Below are 14,959 nucleotides of genomic sequence, written 5' to 3'. Positions count from 1 at the left end.
GTCTGAAGCCCACACTCTTAGCAACTACACATCTGCCAGAAAGACCTTTTTAAAATGCAAAACTGAGCCTGTCATTCTCCTTTTGAAAAATCTGGAAAGACTTCCAGAACAAGGGCTTACAGACAAAATCCAAATCCCTTAATGGGCTCCGATGCCCTTAACTAATCCCTCAGCTTCATCTGCCATTTCAGTTCTCCATGGGTTGTGCCATTTTCACACCCTTGTGTAGCTACTTGCGCCCCTCATGCCCTCAGCCTGAAATACCCTTGCACCACATCCACAGCTACTGAAATCCTAGTCATCCTTTGAAGTCCGGCTCAAATATACCTTTCTCCCTCAATCCAACCCAATCCCTGTAGTCAGAAGGAGTCACTCACTCTCTCGGAACTTTTCTGGGATTTCCTCCTCTCCATGCATAGCATTACAATGGTAATGATAGTGGAGGTAATAATAGTAATTACTATGCATTAGTCATGGTTCTAGGTGATTTGCATATATTAATTCATTTAATTGCCATGCCAACCCTTTGAGGTAGGTACCATAATGACCTCCATTTTGGAGATGAGAAACTGAGGCACAGAGGGAGATAATCACTTGACCACAGTTCCGCAGCTAGAAGGGCGGGGATTGAAGCCCAGGCAGTTTGAGTCTACAGTTGGGTTTTCTACATGCATATTGTCTCCCCAATGAGACAGGAAGTTTGCTGAGGTTGGGAAGCATATGGGTTAACTTTTGGATGTCCCACAGCCCAGGCACAAGGCCACACATGTGAATGCTCACTGTTGTAGGATGACCATTTGAGTCCACTGTGCAGCGTCTCAAGATGAGGGCTCCTTTGGCCTTGGTAGCTGGCTGCTTCATGGCAGTGTCTTGGCCTTTGGGATTAGACTCTAACACACAGACTCTCGGTGACTGCAGGGAAGGCCTCCCCTGGCACCAGGCTCAGCGTGTATCTTCCAATGCAGGATGGCTTATGATGCCCTAAGCTTCAGCTGGAAAACTCATCCATGGCTTAATAGACTATTATCTTTAACAGCCCACAACCAGCCAGCAGCCCAGGAAGAGTTCGTTGTTCTGTCTCCTGCTCCCGGGAGCTAGAAGCAGATGGGGAAGGACTGAAGTTAAAGAGAAACCTCTTCCAACTCCAGCCAGAGCTCAGTCTGGAAGCTGCAGCTGTCCATAGCTAAGACACCCCTTCATCTGCTGGACTGTTTCTAGCCAAATCTAATCAAAACAGATGGCAAATTCATGCAATCAGTAAAAGTAGCTGAGAAGGCAACCCCAGCCCTAAGCTGTTCAAGGACCCAAATGCCCAATTTTCTTTTTTCCATCAGGTTATGCAGAAATGGCCAACTTCAGAGATCTCTGGAGAGCCTCACTGTAGATTCAGATGTAGATTCAAATGGCAGAGCTGGCAGGATTTTACAGTCATCCTATCCAGTTCCTTCGTTTTCTTTTTCTTTTTTTCTTTTTCTTTCTTTTTTTTTTTTTTTTTTGAGACAGAGTTTTGTTCTTGTTGCCCAGGCTGGAATGATGCAATGGTGCAATCTCGGCTCACTACAACCTCCTCCTCCTGGGTTCAAATGATTCTCCTACATCAGCCTCCCGAGTAGCTGGGATTACAGGCATGCACCACCATGCCCAGCTAATTTTGTGTTTTTAGTAGAGATGGGGTTTCTCCATGTTGGTCAGGCTGGTCTCAAACTTCTGGCCTTAGGTGATCTGCCCGCCTCAGTCTCCCAAATTGCTGGGATTACAGGCGTGAGCCACCACACCCGGCCCCCCTCCCCCTTTTTTTATTGATGAGGAAATTAGCTTGGAGAGAGGAGGTAAATTGCTGCAAGTTCCAGAGCCAGGATTCAAACTCAGGCCTCTTGGCTCCTGTTTTAAAACACTTTCCTATATTCTACACAGAGTTGGATCCTGACTAGGCTCTAAATAGCAGGGCTAAGAAAAAAGTTTTAGGGAGAGAGGATAAATGGACGTGGAGGATTGGGCTTCTGCAGGCGTTTCTTTTGGTGCTTATAAGCATGTCAAAGCCAAATAACTATGCTTTGGAAGTTAAATGTCTTTTTGTATGTTATCTGTGTTAGAGAGAGCTCTTGTCTTCTGTGCACCAACAGGATCATCTTGAACAAATCTCTTAATTTTCTTAGCTCATTTCTTCACCTGTAAATGGGACATAACCATTGCATAAGACTGCTCTGTTCACCTGGTCCAGAGACTAGCACAGAGTAGATGTTCAAATAATGCCAATTCCTTTGATCTCTTCCTTTTACTAGACATAAGCTACTAGAACAGACACTTTCATTCTTTAGATGCTACGAAAGTCAGGCCCATCTCCTTTTCATAGCAATTAAGAAAGATGAATATCATTAATTGGGTTTCCACTCACATTTTTATTCTCAAGGCTAACATTTGTGTTTATTACTGAATCATAGATAAGGGCACATGGGGGAATATGGGTGAGCCTAGCTCCCCATTGTGAAATGCAAAACACAGAAATTTTAGATAGATTGTCAACTCTGAATTGCCTTTTATCTCCTGAAGGCCTGGAACAAAGGCAAGCTAGCACAGTGAATACATGTCTTAATTGCTTTTCTCATACTGCAGACAGAGCCTGTCTTAAATATGACTCCACGTGCTTGGGGCAGATAACTGGGTGAGCCAAGAACCAACCAAAATTTTATGACTAATAGTATTGTTTTACCTTCTAAACAATCTACATAAAAGGCCACCCATTAATAAATGCAGCAATGAGTAAAGTTATCATTAGTTTCCATTGAGAGACACAGATACAACCTCCCTCCTTCCACCTACATTCTCTTTCTCGCCAGAGAGAAAACTCAGAATCTACCTGAAGCAATAGCAACACTGATTTTAAATAAAATGACTGATCTCTGAGATTGAGATTACTTGTTGCCCTGCCCTAATGAAGCACCTGGAACCACAGAAACCTAGAATTAGAAGGGAGGTAAAATATAATAGTCCAACCTGCCCCCAAAGGAGGAATCATCTCTGAGATTCTGGCCCAATGAGGATCCAGTTTGTACTAGAACTATCTAAAGGGCAAGGCACTCACTGACATGCTGGGTGTCTCTGGTGCTGTCACTGTTGGGCCACTCTGCAGATTAAGTAATCCTTCCTTACCATCAGCTGGAATGCCCATCTTCACTTCCCTTCTTGGCCCTCATCCTGTCAGCTGGAAGAACATAAAATGTAATCTGCCTTCCAAAGATGATCACTGTACTCTATCCAAGGCTTCTCTTCAGTTTTTTGAATCACATTTTGTGATACTTCATATTCTCACCACCCTTCCCAGGAGAGCCTTTGCCACGCTTAAGATATGGCACCCAGAACAGGATCCAGTTCTCTGGATGCAATCAGACCTCTGTGGGCAACATCTCTCTCACCTGGATGTTTGGGGCCTGTTAATACAGGAGACCTGAAGGCTCTGAGGTGTTCCTTACCACAGCAGAATGTGGCCTGATAATCTTTCCCAGAGACTTGGACCTGCCAGTCAAAGGCTAGGGTCTTGCAGTTCTGACCAACTGGCATGTGGGAAGGTGACCTGGGCCAAAGGGAGGGCCGAGGGACCATCCTTGTGGGTTCAGTCCATATCCAGGCCATTTCTCCAAGACAGCATGGGACACCTGTGCCAGCTCCTGGACTGTGAGAGGACTGACTAGAGGATACTTACATCTAGGCTTCAGAGGAGAGGTCTGGGCTAGAGACTGCATATCTCAGAGTATAGATGTGACTGGGGCTGGGAAGAACCTTAGATTTTAGATAGTCCAATGCCTCCCAGTACAGATGGGAAAACTGAAGCCCAGAGAGGATAAAGATTTGCCAGGAGCCATACATCTATTTGTTGAAACAGTTGTTCACCAAACATTTATTGAGTACCTTCCCTGTGCCTGGCACTGGGTCAAGAGCTGCAAATATAAAAGTGAATAAAACTCATGGAGAGATAGGAGGCAGGCAATTAAGTGAGTAAACAAATTATTGGGATATCAGATTGTGGTGCGTGCTATGGAAAAAAAAATTAAGTAGAAAACGGAGACTGCTGGGAATGGAGGTTGCAAAGTGGTGACCAGGGAGGATACTTAAAAGGTGACATTTGAGCAAAGTCTTGGAGGAGGTAAGGAAGTAAACCATGTGGATAATGGTGGAAAGAACATTCCAGACAAAAGGAACAGGCTTGATGCAGGAGCAAACGTAGTGTATTCAAGGAGGCCATCATGCCTGGAGTAGATTGAGGAAGGGGCGACACCAGAGAGGCAGCAAGGGGCCACAGAATCTGAGGCCTTGTAGACCAGTACAGAATGTTGGCTTTTTTTTCTGGAGTATGATGAGGAATCACTGGAGGGTTTGGAACAGAAAAGTAACATGACCTGATTTGTATACTAAAAGAGTCACTCCGGTTGTTGTGTTGAAAATAGATTGTAGGATGACAAGAATGAAAGCAGAGTGACCAGATAGAAGGTCACTGCAATAACCCAGGTGAGAGAAGGATGGCGGCTTGGAGCATCGTGGTAGCAGTGGAAGGGGTGAGAAGTGGTCAGATTCTTAATATAGTTGGAAGATGGGGCTCATGGAGTTTGCTGACAGCTTGGATGTGGGATGTGAGAGAAAGAGAGTTGTTTTGGATGACTCCAAGGTTTGGGCCTGAGTAACTGTGGAGTAAAGCTGCCATCACTGAGCTGGGGAAGACTTCTGGTGGGATGGATTCAGAGAAAGACTCTGGGGTTCAGTCTGGAAGTCTGGATATTTGTTAGATATCCAGTGAGCACATTAAGAGGGCCTTTGAATATTTAAGTCTGGAGTTCAGGAGATAGGTCTGGGCTGGAGCCATCAGCAAACACACAAGACCAGATGAGAACACGGAGGGAGAGAGCGTAAACAGAACTTGAGTCTTGGGAGAACTTGAGCCTTGGGACATACCAAGGTTAAGGGGTTAGGGTGATAAGGTCAGAAATGCTGGAAACAGTGCATTCATGATAAGTTTAAAAGAACTCAGGACTTCTAATCTAGAACCCTTTAGTCTCTGTGACAGCAGGGGCTATATTTTGTTGTTCATAAATGTTTTCCCAGTGCCTATAATGGTGGCCTGGCATATACTAAAAACTTAATAAATATGTATGGAATGAGTAAATCTAAAGAAACAGAAGTAAAGAGAGTGGTAATCTTTAATTCTCACCAGCTCCTCCTTCCTACAGATATGGGAGGGCCAGACCTGAACTTCGTTTCCTCTCCGTGACATCTACTAAGGAACCTGTGGGCCAATCCTCCCCCTCCCCCTTAACCTCCCTTCCTCTCCATTCCAGACCAGCTGGCTGGGGTGCCTGTGGGAGCAGTAGGCGGAGGGGGTAGAGTTCACGGCGGAAGTTTTGTCCCCATTGCCAGCAGGGGAGGGAGAGGCAGCAATGACAGGAGCAGTGACCTTGGCTACCCCCCACACCAGGGCAATGGGAAAGGGAATGTTGTGCTGGGAAGAACTATTAATAACTCGTCATGGTCACAGAACGCAACACAAACTCATTGGGCAGCTCAATTTTCTGCCTGTTAAAAGTTATTAGTGGTTCTGTGGGGGAAGCCAGAAAAAATTTATATGGAACAATAAATTCCTCTATAAGCCACAAAACCCTACAAATTTGCAGCTAATAAACCCACAAATGTAAGATGATTAAGACTGGCAAGGAAAGAGAGTTCCTTGATTCTTAGCCTCAAGAGGCAGAGTGGTCTGATGGGCTGACACTGGGCCAAAGGCAGAGAAATCCAAGTTCTAATCCTGGCTCTTAATTAGCTGGGTGTCCTTGGGCAAGTCATCCACCCTCTGTCTCAGTTTCCCATCTGTAACATGAGGATACACAGTTCCTGCCTTGTCTTTCTCAACAAGTGATTGGGGGGATAAATAAGTTATAAGACAAGACAGCCTTTCAGAAAAAAATATTTCTAATTCTCTTAACTGCAGGTAATTATTATTCGCCCAGTAACTGGTTTTGAACTTCTTGATTTTGAACTTCTGACCTCTAGAACTGTGGGAGAATAAGTTGCTTTTTTTTTTTTTTTTTTTTTTTTTTTTTTGAGACAGAGTCTCACTGTGTCGCCCAGGCTGGGGTGCAGTGGCGCAATCTCGGCTCACTGCAAGCTCCGCCTTCCGGGTTCATGCCATTTTCCTGCCTCAGCCTCCCAAGTAGCTGAGACTACAGGCGCCCGCCACCATGCCCAGCTTTTTTGTATTTTTAGTAGAGACGGGGTTTCACCCTGTTAGCCAGGATGGTCTTGATCTCCTGACCTCGTGATCTGCCAGCCTTGGCCTCCCAAAGTGCTGGGATTACAGGCATGAGCCACCGCGCCCGGCCGTTGCTGTTTTTTTAAGCCACAAAATTTGTGGTAATTTGTTATGGCAGCCACAGGAAATTAACACAGTAGCTATGCCTTGACTGCCTGGAAATTCCCATCCATCCTACAGAGGAGATGAGACACAGCATGGACCACTGTGAAATGACACTTCTGGGTAACATCCTCCCAGCCACCTTAGGACACATTCTGTCCAACATTAAATGGGAAGACAGGAAGGGAAGCCAACATAAATCAAGCACCTATAATGTTCCAGGCCCCATGTGAAGTCATCTCCTTTAATGCGATCCTTGCCAACAATCTTCTCAATTGAAAACTATTATCCCCATTTTCTATTTGTGGAAACCGAGGCTCTTGAGAAATCAGGTGACTTATACCTGTCACATGCTGGTGGCAGAGCCAGGATTTGAATCTATGTCTGCTGAGTCAAGATGAATCCTCATTCTACCCCGGGAAGATCCCCGAGCCCTGGGAGGAAGTCCACCTGGTTTCCTGTCCCTGGCCAACCAGATCAGGGCCAGGAGTGAGGCATAGGCCAGATACTCTCAGAACCAAGTCAGAGCCAGTTTCCTGTTGGCATTAGCAGTTTCAAAGACACACTGAGAGAGGAACATTTTCTAGCTACAGTCACTGTTGAAGTAAAAACGTTCTGTGGAAACGGATCACCAGAGCATCCGTCACCAGAGGAGATTTGATGTGGAAGGTACAATTTTGTATTATAAGGCAGAATTCAATACATTTCTTCTTTGCTCTCTTCCCATCCCAGGCCCCTGTTGAATGCCGGTCCTGATTTAGAGAGACAGCTGGGACTAGATTTCTGTTCTCACTATGGCCCCAGGCTCTCCTCCAAAGGGAAGTGTCCAGCCAGCACAGGGCTCCAGTTGGGCCTGATTTGTTCAATGAGGTTATAACAAGGCCCAGGGAGCATCATCCAGGCCCAAGAGAGGTGAGACACTGTTGTCCCCGGGTCCATCCTAGGCCCTGTCCCCTCCTGGGTTCTAGCTGAGATTCAGCCATCAAGTTCCCAGATCTAGAGCATGAGGGTGGGCCCTTTAGGATGCAATTGGGTTTGCTAGACCTTTTCTTTTCTTGCAAAGATTTTTAAAGATTAGCTGTCAGGCTAGACTAGCTCCTCATGGCCTCCAGGCACACATTTCCAAACACTGACCTAGGGTTTCAGGTCCTGAAACCTCCCGGGAAAACCTTCCTAAAAATGTTCTTCAGCATGCTCTCTTATCTCTCAGTCTAGATACCTGGGAAGTCCTATGATTGAGCTGACCTTGACGGAACCTCGTGCTAAATGAAGCAACGTGTTATGAAGCAAGAGGTATGGTTTCTAGTGGTTTACCATCACTTACAAACTATAGAGACGTGGGCAACTCACCCCAAAATACCTACATATGGTCTGATCTGGTAAGTGGAAATACTACTTCACAGTCTGGGGGCTAGACCACCTCTGATTCTCAATTTCCCAGCAAGTGGGCGTCATCCTCATTGTGGAAGTAGAAAGGAGTTGTGGATGCAGGATGGAGCATGACCTGTCTGCTTCTGGCTGAGGTTTCTTGGCAAAGTCTGGAATGATGATGACTACATCAGGAGAAATGTCCTAGGAACTTCCTTCCTACGAGGTCAGACTTCTCCAGAGGACAGCAAAGTTTCTGCAGGAAGGGGGTGGGGCGGGTGAAGTTGGCATGATTTGTTCTGCTAAGCAAGAGACAGGTCTCAACAGTGCCCATCCCTTGAACCCTGCCCAAATCATTTGAATTTGCTGGCCCTTTTTGAGTAAAAGAGAGCATGGTGTATGTCTCTCCCACTTTCCCCCATCTCTGCAGCAGCCCATGTGTAGATGAAGGAAGTGAGGCTCACGGAGGTGGAGTTACTTCCTCTGGCTGACCCAGCTTGCAGAGGCAAAGCCAGGGTTGGAAGCCAAACAGCCTGGTCTCCAGAGCTGAGGGCATAACAGAGGCCGTGTTGCTGCAGGTGCATTTGTGATGGGCATTTCTGTGCTGTGCTGGGTTGTGGGGTGGGGCTGCCTATGTGGAGTGAGGATCATGTAGGGCTTGCAACCTATGGCACGTGTGTTGCATGTGCACATGATTGGCTATGCAGTTCCAGATGCCTGTGTGACCACGCGTGTGCATGCCCGCACCAGGCCCCTCCTCCCCAGGTGGTATGGCTGGGGGCTGCTTTCCCCACTTAGAGGAGTCTACAGAGGAGCCAAACCACAGCTCCAGCCAAACCGCAGCTTGGGCCGCAGGGGTTTGATCTTCCCTCTGCTGCCGGAGATGAGAGAAGTCTAAGTGGCAGAGATTTACGGGGCCTGAGGGAGAAATACCCTTCCAGTGAGAAGCTCACATGAAAAGCTCCAGAGTAATAACTGAGGCTGCAAAGCGTGCCAATTATGCAACAATTAAAAGGTTTGACTATCATTTCTTTCTCCTTTTATTCTCCCATCTACTCCTCCCCCTGCCACATCTGGCTGCCCCTGCAGGCTCCCCAGCAAAAGCTCAGGGGAACAGAGGATAAAGAACACACTTTTCCCCTTTTTAATTGGAGATCAAAAGTTGGAAGAAGAACTCACCCCCTCAAGGGCAGGAAGAAAGGGGTATTGTTGAGATGGAGGCCCTCAGAGGAGGGGATGGGAAAGGAGAAAGGAGTGTAGGGCAGGTTCCTATACAGCTTGTCAGGGTCTGTAAGAATTTTACACACATCATCTCACTTAATCCACAGGCCAACCCTGCAAGATTAGTATATTACTGGCATTATGTTTCAGATTAGAAAACGGAGACTCACAGAGGCAAATGATTTGACCAAGGTCACACAGTTGGTAGAACTGGCATTGTACCCCAGGCTGTCTGATGCCAAGGGCTTTGCCACCAGGTTCCTAGCCTTGGCTTTCCCATTGGTAAAGTGGGTGCAGGCCCTGCGCTTTGTGTGATGGAATCAAGTGCTCCCGTAGATGAAAGGTACAGTGGGCGCTTAGCGGCAGGATTGCTCTGTAATTCAGCCAGCAGCAGCTGAGCCAAATGCCCTGCACGGCAATCCAGTGGCTAATTGAGAAAGAATTAGGCAGTGTGCCCCAAAAGTGAAGAAACAGCTGCTAGCTGGCTTTTTAGAGGTGCCAACACACAGCCAGTATATGTATCCCCTCCCCAACTGATTTCCCAGCAGAGCTAACAGCGCCCACACTCCAGGGCCCATGGCATTGGACTCCCTCCTGCCCTGCTCATCCATGGCAACTCCAAACACTGCCCTAAAAGCTCTTATATCTCCTGAGGGAGGGTGGCTGCGGGGGCACAGGCTTTTGCAGGGTAATGATCATCTCTTACATCCAGGATTCCCCCAAACAGCTGGCACATAGCAGGCTCACACAGCTCACATTTGACCCAGACAAAATAGGACAGCAGGCTCTACCCTAGGGACTTTCATGTATGTTTTCTCATTAACACACCCTAGAGCTGCTCTGTCTCTAACTGAGGGAGTAACTCTGGGCAGGCCATGACACCTCCCTGGACATCAATTTTCTCAGATGTTGATTGAGTGGGCTAGACTGTCCAGAGTTAACTGCCCAGCTGTCTATGACAGCTAGAGAGGGAGGAACATGTAGCCCAAGTCACGCACAGTGGCAGGGAGAGGTTCCGATCATCCTGCCTCCAGGCTGGGGCATGTCCCCCACACCTCAGTCCTCAGTCTTCAAGAGGGTGAGCATGCCGGCAAAGCTGGGCTGGCTCTGCCATTTCTCCTGCTTCAGGCTGAGCCCAAGAAAGCAAGAAAGCAGCCACACTCCTGGGTCTTGTGCCCATAGGAAAAAAGAGTGGAGCTTGGGTCTGAGCCTCCCCATTACTTTTCCCTGCACCACCACAAATGCCATCAGCCCAGGCCTCCTGGGATAGGTTTTGCTAAATGGTTTTCCCCAATACATTGCTTCCCAGGTCACGGCTTGACTCTCAGCATTTTCTCCTCTGCTGCTTTGGATTCTTGAAAACCCCTCACCTCAGGAGTGATGTCCTGGGGCATGTCGGTGGGGGTGGAGAATAAGGGGGGTTGGTTATGGAGAGCGAGGTGGAGCAAGTGGGGGGCAAGAGAAACTGTGGCCATCCCCCCAACACCATGAGCTCTACCCCAACCTTAGTGGCTCACACTTGGTGACCTAGGGGTCCTTCTTTCCCCATCGCCCCCTCTCCCAGGCATGTACCAGGTGGCCGTGGTAGCCAGCTCCCCCATGGGAGCTGAGGGACCCCAGCTGGCAGAGACGGCCACACTTAGAGAGCCCAGCCAGTTGTTTGCTCAAGTGGGGCCCACTCAGCCCACTGTGCGGGGGCTGGCAGGACTCCAGAGGAAATGATGGGAGGGTTTGGGTGCATTCTGACCTTAACTGAATTCCAGGATGATGATGTGTGAATAATATGGCTTTTTGAGAGTCAACAGCTTGGGTGCTTTTTATAGTCAGGCTGGAGCGCTGAATGGGCCATCTCCCCGTTAATCATTTAGCTAGTTAGATCAATTGGCAAACAATCCCAGCATTACTCTGTGGTATTACTCTCCCTTCCGTCAGCAGCCACCCTTACACAGATGTCAAAACTGCCATCAAGTCAGCCCCAGCCCTACCCCCATGCCTTCTATTCCCCAGGCTTCATATTCTAATTCCTCGAGCTTCTTGCAATTCCCATTTCTGTCCAGAATTTTCATTATTTTGGTGGTCTCTGCCCACAGGGAGATCCCAGGTTCCTACTCCCTGGGCCGTTCTGAACTCCCAGAGGGCACATTCTGACCACCTGAAGGAGGAAGAAATTCATTCTCAGTGATATTCCAGAGAACGTGCCAGGGAGGGGCATGTGGGTGAATAAGCCCGGGGCCAGACCCCAGCACCTAGGCCTGCTGGCTCTTCCCTCTGTGTGCTCCCTCCACTCCAGGACTCCAGGCTTTCATCACCAGGCAGGACAGAGTTTGACCAAGACCTCAAAACTCACAGTGTCTCCAGATTGTGCAGCCCCTCGAAGCTGTGGGTCCCCAGATGCTGGATGCGGTTGTTATGCAAATGCCTGCACGGGAAGGAAAGACGCATCAGAATGGGTGCCTACAGCACTGGGGCCAGGGAATGGAAGAGCACACAGTGGCATGAGTGGGAAAGTGGAGGCTGAAGCATGGACAGAATGACCCCAGTGGTCCATCCCTTTGTTTCTAGGAACAAACTGACTGGCCAAGACTGACTTCTGAAGCCACAATCTCCAAGGCTAGATTGACCATAGGCTACCCCATTTTGATTTCCTATTAAAGGAAAAAGGGAGAGGAAAGCCTCAGGCCAAGGCTAAAGCAAGTTCCCCCTAAGCTCTAGGAGACAGTTCTGATGTCAGAGGGGCTCAAGTCTGAGGCTTCTTCTATGGCCGGGCTCCCCAGGACCCAGTCTGCCTGACTCAGTGGCCAGACGTACTTACGGGAGCCAACAGCAAACCACTGCAGACAACATATAATTAAAGGCGAAGCTTTCTGTTACAATTGGAGAGAGCTACAGATACACTCAGAGAACAGGCAGATTGGTGAGGCCAGAGGAATCAAGGCAGGCTTTATAGAGGTGGTGATCCAGAGCAGGGCCTTGAAGGACAGGTGAACTGAACAAGCAGAGGGAAGGGCATTCCAGGCAAAGGGGGACCCAAGGTGATGCAGCTTGAACTGGACAGAGGTATCCAAGCATAAGCCGGAAAAAAACAACATTGCATGGAAATTATGAAAACATACAACAGGGAAACTGAGAGCAAGAAGAAAGAGGATGCAAAAGGCAGGCAAAGTTTCAAGCCTAGAAGAAAAGATAACTAATGGACCAGGAACACAAAGAAATTTATCACAGTAGCCTTCTGCTACAAAACAATCCAATAAAACATTATTTCAAAGACAAATGTTCTTAAGTGAAAGGAAAAACAACACAGTAGATTAAGGAAATAAATTGAGGACCAACACTACATCACTAAAAAAAACGAGTCAATAAATGTAAAACAAGGGACAGTGCAGACACTGCTAAAAATTGAATTGGTGTCAGAGAGAAAACTTGAGATAGTCACGATGACTATGGTTGAATGAGACAAAAATGTTAAAACAAAAACTAAATGCTGAAGACATAAAGGTGATTTAACACAAGCATAATTGATGTTTCTGGAGCAGAGAATCCAAAAATGAGACTGAAGATGTATTCAAAGACATAATACCAAAAAATCTCTAAGATGACGAAAGAATGGAATCTGCAGCTCAAAAGCATATATTGTTTCAGAATAATTAAATACTGACTATTCTATACTGTGACATATCCTAGTTAAACTATTAAATTCAAGAATTTAAAAACATCTTCAGGCAGAAGAAGGAAATCACTCACAAGGGGAAGAAAATCAGGCTGGCCTCCAAGATGTTGTTTAAATATAAAGACAATGGGCAGGCCTCATCCAACATAGATGGGTAAGGACGGGACTCCTACGAGCCTGGGGATTTAAAGCTTCTGTCTGTCTTCCCCATCCTTACCCACCTGCTCCATGAGGTTCCGTTTCAGGAGACAGACTCCTGTCCCAAGGGAGCTTCTGATCCAAAGGGGAAAACACCGCCTTCTGGGAGTGATCTCCCCTTAATTTTTCCCATTTCTTTCACACCTATAAACCAATTGTCATCAAACTCTATCATTCTTCTTGCCTCCTGTTGAACTTCCATCTCCATTTTCCACCCTCTTCTGCCTCCCCCAGTATCTCAGGTCCAAACCGTCTCAGCTAAACATCCAGCTCCTCCCTCCAACTTCCTCCCCTAAACCACTCATTCAACCCTGGCGTCTTGGGCACCCCAAATGGCCCAGTCTGGGGGAGGTGTTGAGGCTTATAGCCCAGATAAAGAGACAAGATTACACACATGATACCACTGCTGTCCAACTAAGTGCTACCTAGGGGTCCTGTTGGTGCCAGAGCAGTGGTGAGGGGTATTCCACATGTGGCAGAGCAACCTGGATGATGAAAGTTCAGGGTTGGGTTGAAGAGAAGCCCCTTCTCTTCCACTCTGCTTGCCTGCTCACACCGCCAGCCAGGCCCCTGTACAATCCTTGATTTTAACCAAATATCTTTCTTGCTTCCCATCATATCCAGTCTTCCTTTTCTTCCTCCTGGGCCTTCCTACAGCTACAGCTCATCCTGTAGTCCCTGGATAGCATTCCCCAGCTTCCTGTCCACTTCACAAGTCACCCTCTGCTAAAAGCCTCTCTCCTCCATCCTATGAGTTGGAGGCAGGTGAAGGACAAAGGGATAATGTTTCTAGCCTCTCCCCATGCAAAGGGACCAGTTTTTCTCTATCAGCTTTGCTCCCACACCAGTAGGTTTTCTTTCCTTAGTCCCTTGTTCCTCTTTGTCCTCATTGGGCCTCCCCTTCAATAACTCCTAGATCTATAACAGGCCTGACTTACAGGCCAATTCCTTGGCTCCCACCCAAACTTTGGAGTCACCCATGACCCGCCTTCTTCTTGGTCTTCTACCCTCTGAAAATCTCTCAATCAGGTCAATTCTTCCTTCAAAACAGCCCTCACAGTCATGCCGTCCCTTCCATCCCTTCTACCACCTCCTTAAACTAACTGGACTTTGACTGATACCAAGAACCTCTGAACTGACCTTCCTGTCTCCAGTCTGCCTCGGTTCCAATCCAGCCTTCAAATTAATCTTCCTAAAATATTCCATTTTAACCCTTGCCTGAAAACCTTCAAGCTTCCCCCACCCACACGGGCAGATAGAAGCCAAGCTCTCTGTTCTGACGTTGCAAGTCCCAACATGCACCTTTCTAGCATCTTCTCCTGAGCTCTGCATGGGGACCCTCTGCTCCAGCCAGACTGGCGTGGTTACTGGCAGTCAAACACACTTACTCTCCCCTCCGTGTCTTTATTGCTATCTGCTTGGAATGTCCTCATTCTCTTCATTTCACCATCTTTCCAGGCCCAGGTCCCACCCCACCTCCCCCAGGAAGCCTCCCTCCCCTCCACCTCAGCCTTCCCACCATACCTATGCTGCTATGAGTCTGAACTCATCATCTGACTGTGTTAGCGTAAGTTACACTACATCATTCATTATTTTTTCCCCATATTTATTCTGCTCTTTCAACTGGACCGAAAGCCCCTCAAGGGCAGTGGCTATATCTCATAGTTTTTTGAATTTTCAGTATACCACATGGGGGCTCAATAAATGCCTGCTTCTGCTCATCCATCTGGGGCCAACCATGAAGTTCTTATTTCTCCAGTAATCTCACCACTCACAGAGGCCTGACCCCACCCCCTCACGATGTCACGGGGATATCACCAAAGTTAGAACCAATCACCTTGTTCTGTTTACCCTCTATAAATACCCCCCACTCCGTGACTCGCAGAAGAAGGGAGGGTAAGGCATCCTGACAGAAGAATATAGTCCACAAGGATATTCATCTTGGTTCTCCAGCTTCCCAGGACAGAGAATTAGACAAACAAATTGGTGCCTGCCTTTCATCTCTCAAATGGAACTAGGTATCATCCATTCCCTCGCTTAGAAAATCACGCCAGATCTTCAAAAGTGGGGGGCAGGAGGAATGTTACCATTCAGTAGCGTCACTAACA

General features: G+C 47.5%; 1 protein-coding gene across 2 annotated transcripts in view; it reads right to left on the bottom strand.

Annotated features, from left to right (window-relative positions):
• LGR6 (leucine rich repeat containing G protein-coupled receptor 6) overlaps window positions 1-14,959 on the bottom strand; it is a 122,494-nt gene that overhangs the window by 27,570 nt on the left and 79,965 nt on the right. Inside the window, exon 6 of one of the 2 annotated variants that reach the window (XM_023186849.2) lies at window positions 11,334-11,405. The exons of the other annotated variant lie outside the window; for it this stretch is intronic. Coding sequence (XP_023042617.1) covers window positions 11,334-11,405 — 72 coding nt within the window. The remainder of the gene's footprint in view (window positions 1-11,333; window positions 11,406-14,959) is intronic. 2 annotated transcript variants of the gene reach the window in all.

This window comes from Piliocolobus tephrosceles, chromosome 1, assembly GCF_002776525.5.
Source record: "Piliocolobus tephrosceles isolate RC106 chromosome 1, ASM277652v3, whole genome shotgun sequence".
NCBI classification, from domain to species: Eukaryota; Metazoa; Chordata; class Mammalia; order Primates; family Cercopithecidae; genus Piliocolobus; species Piliocolobus tephrosceles.
This window is presented reverse-complemented; position numbering and strand designations above follow the sequence as displayed.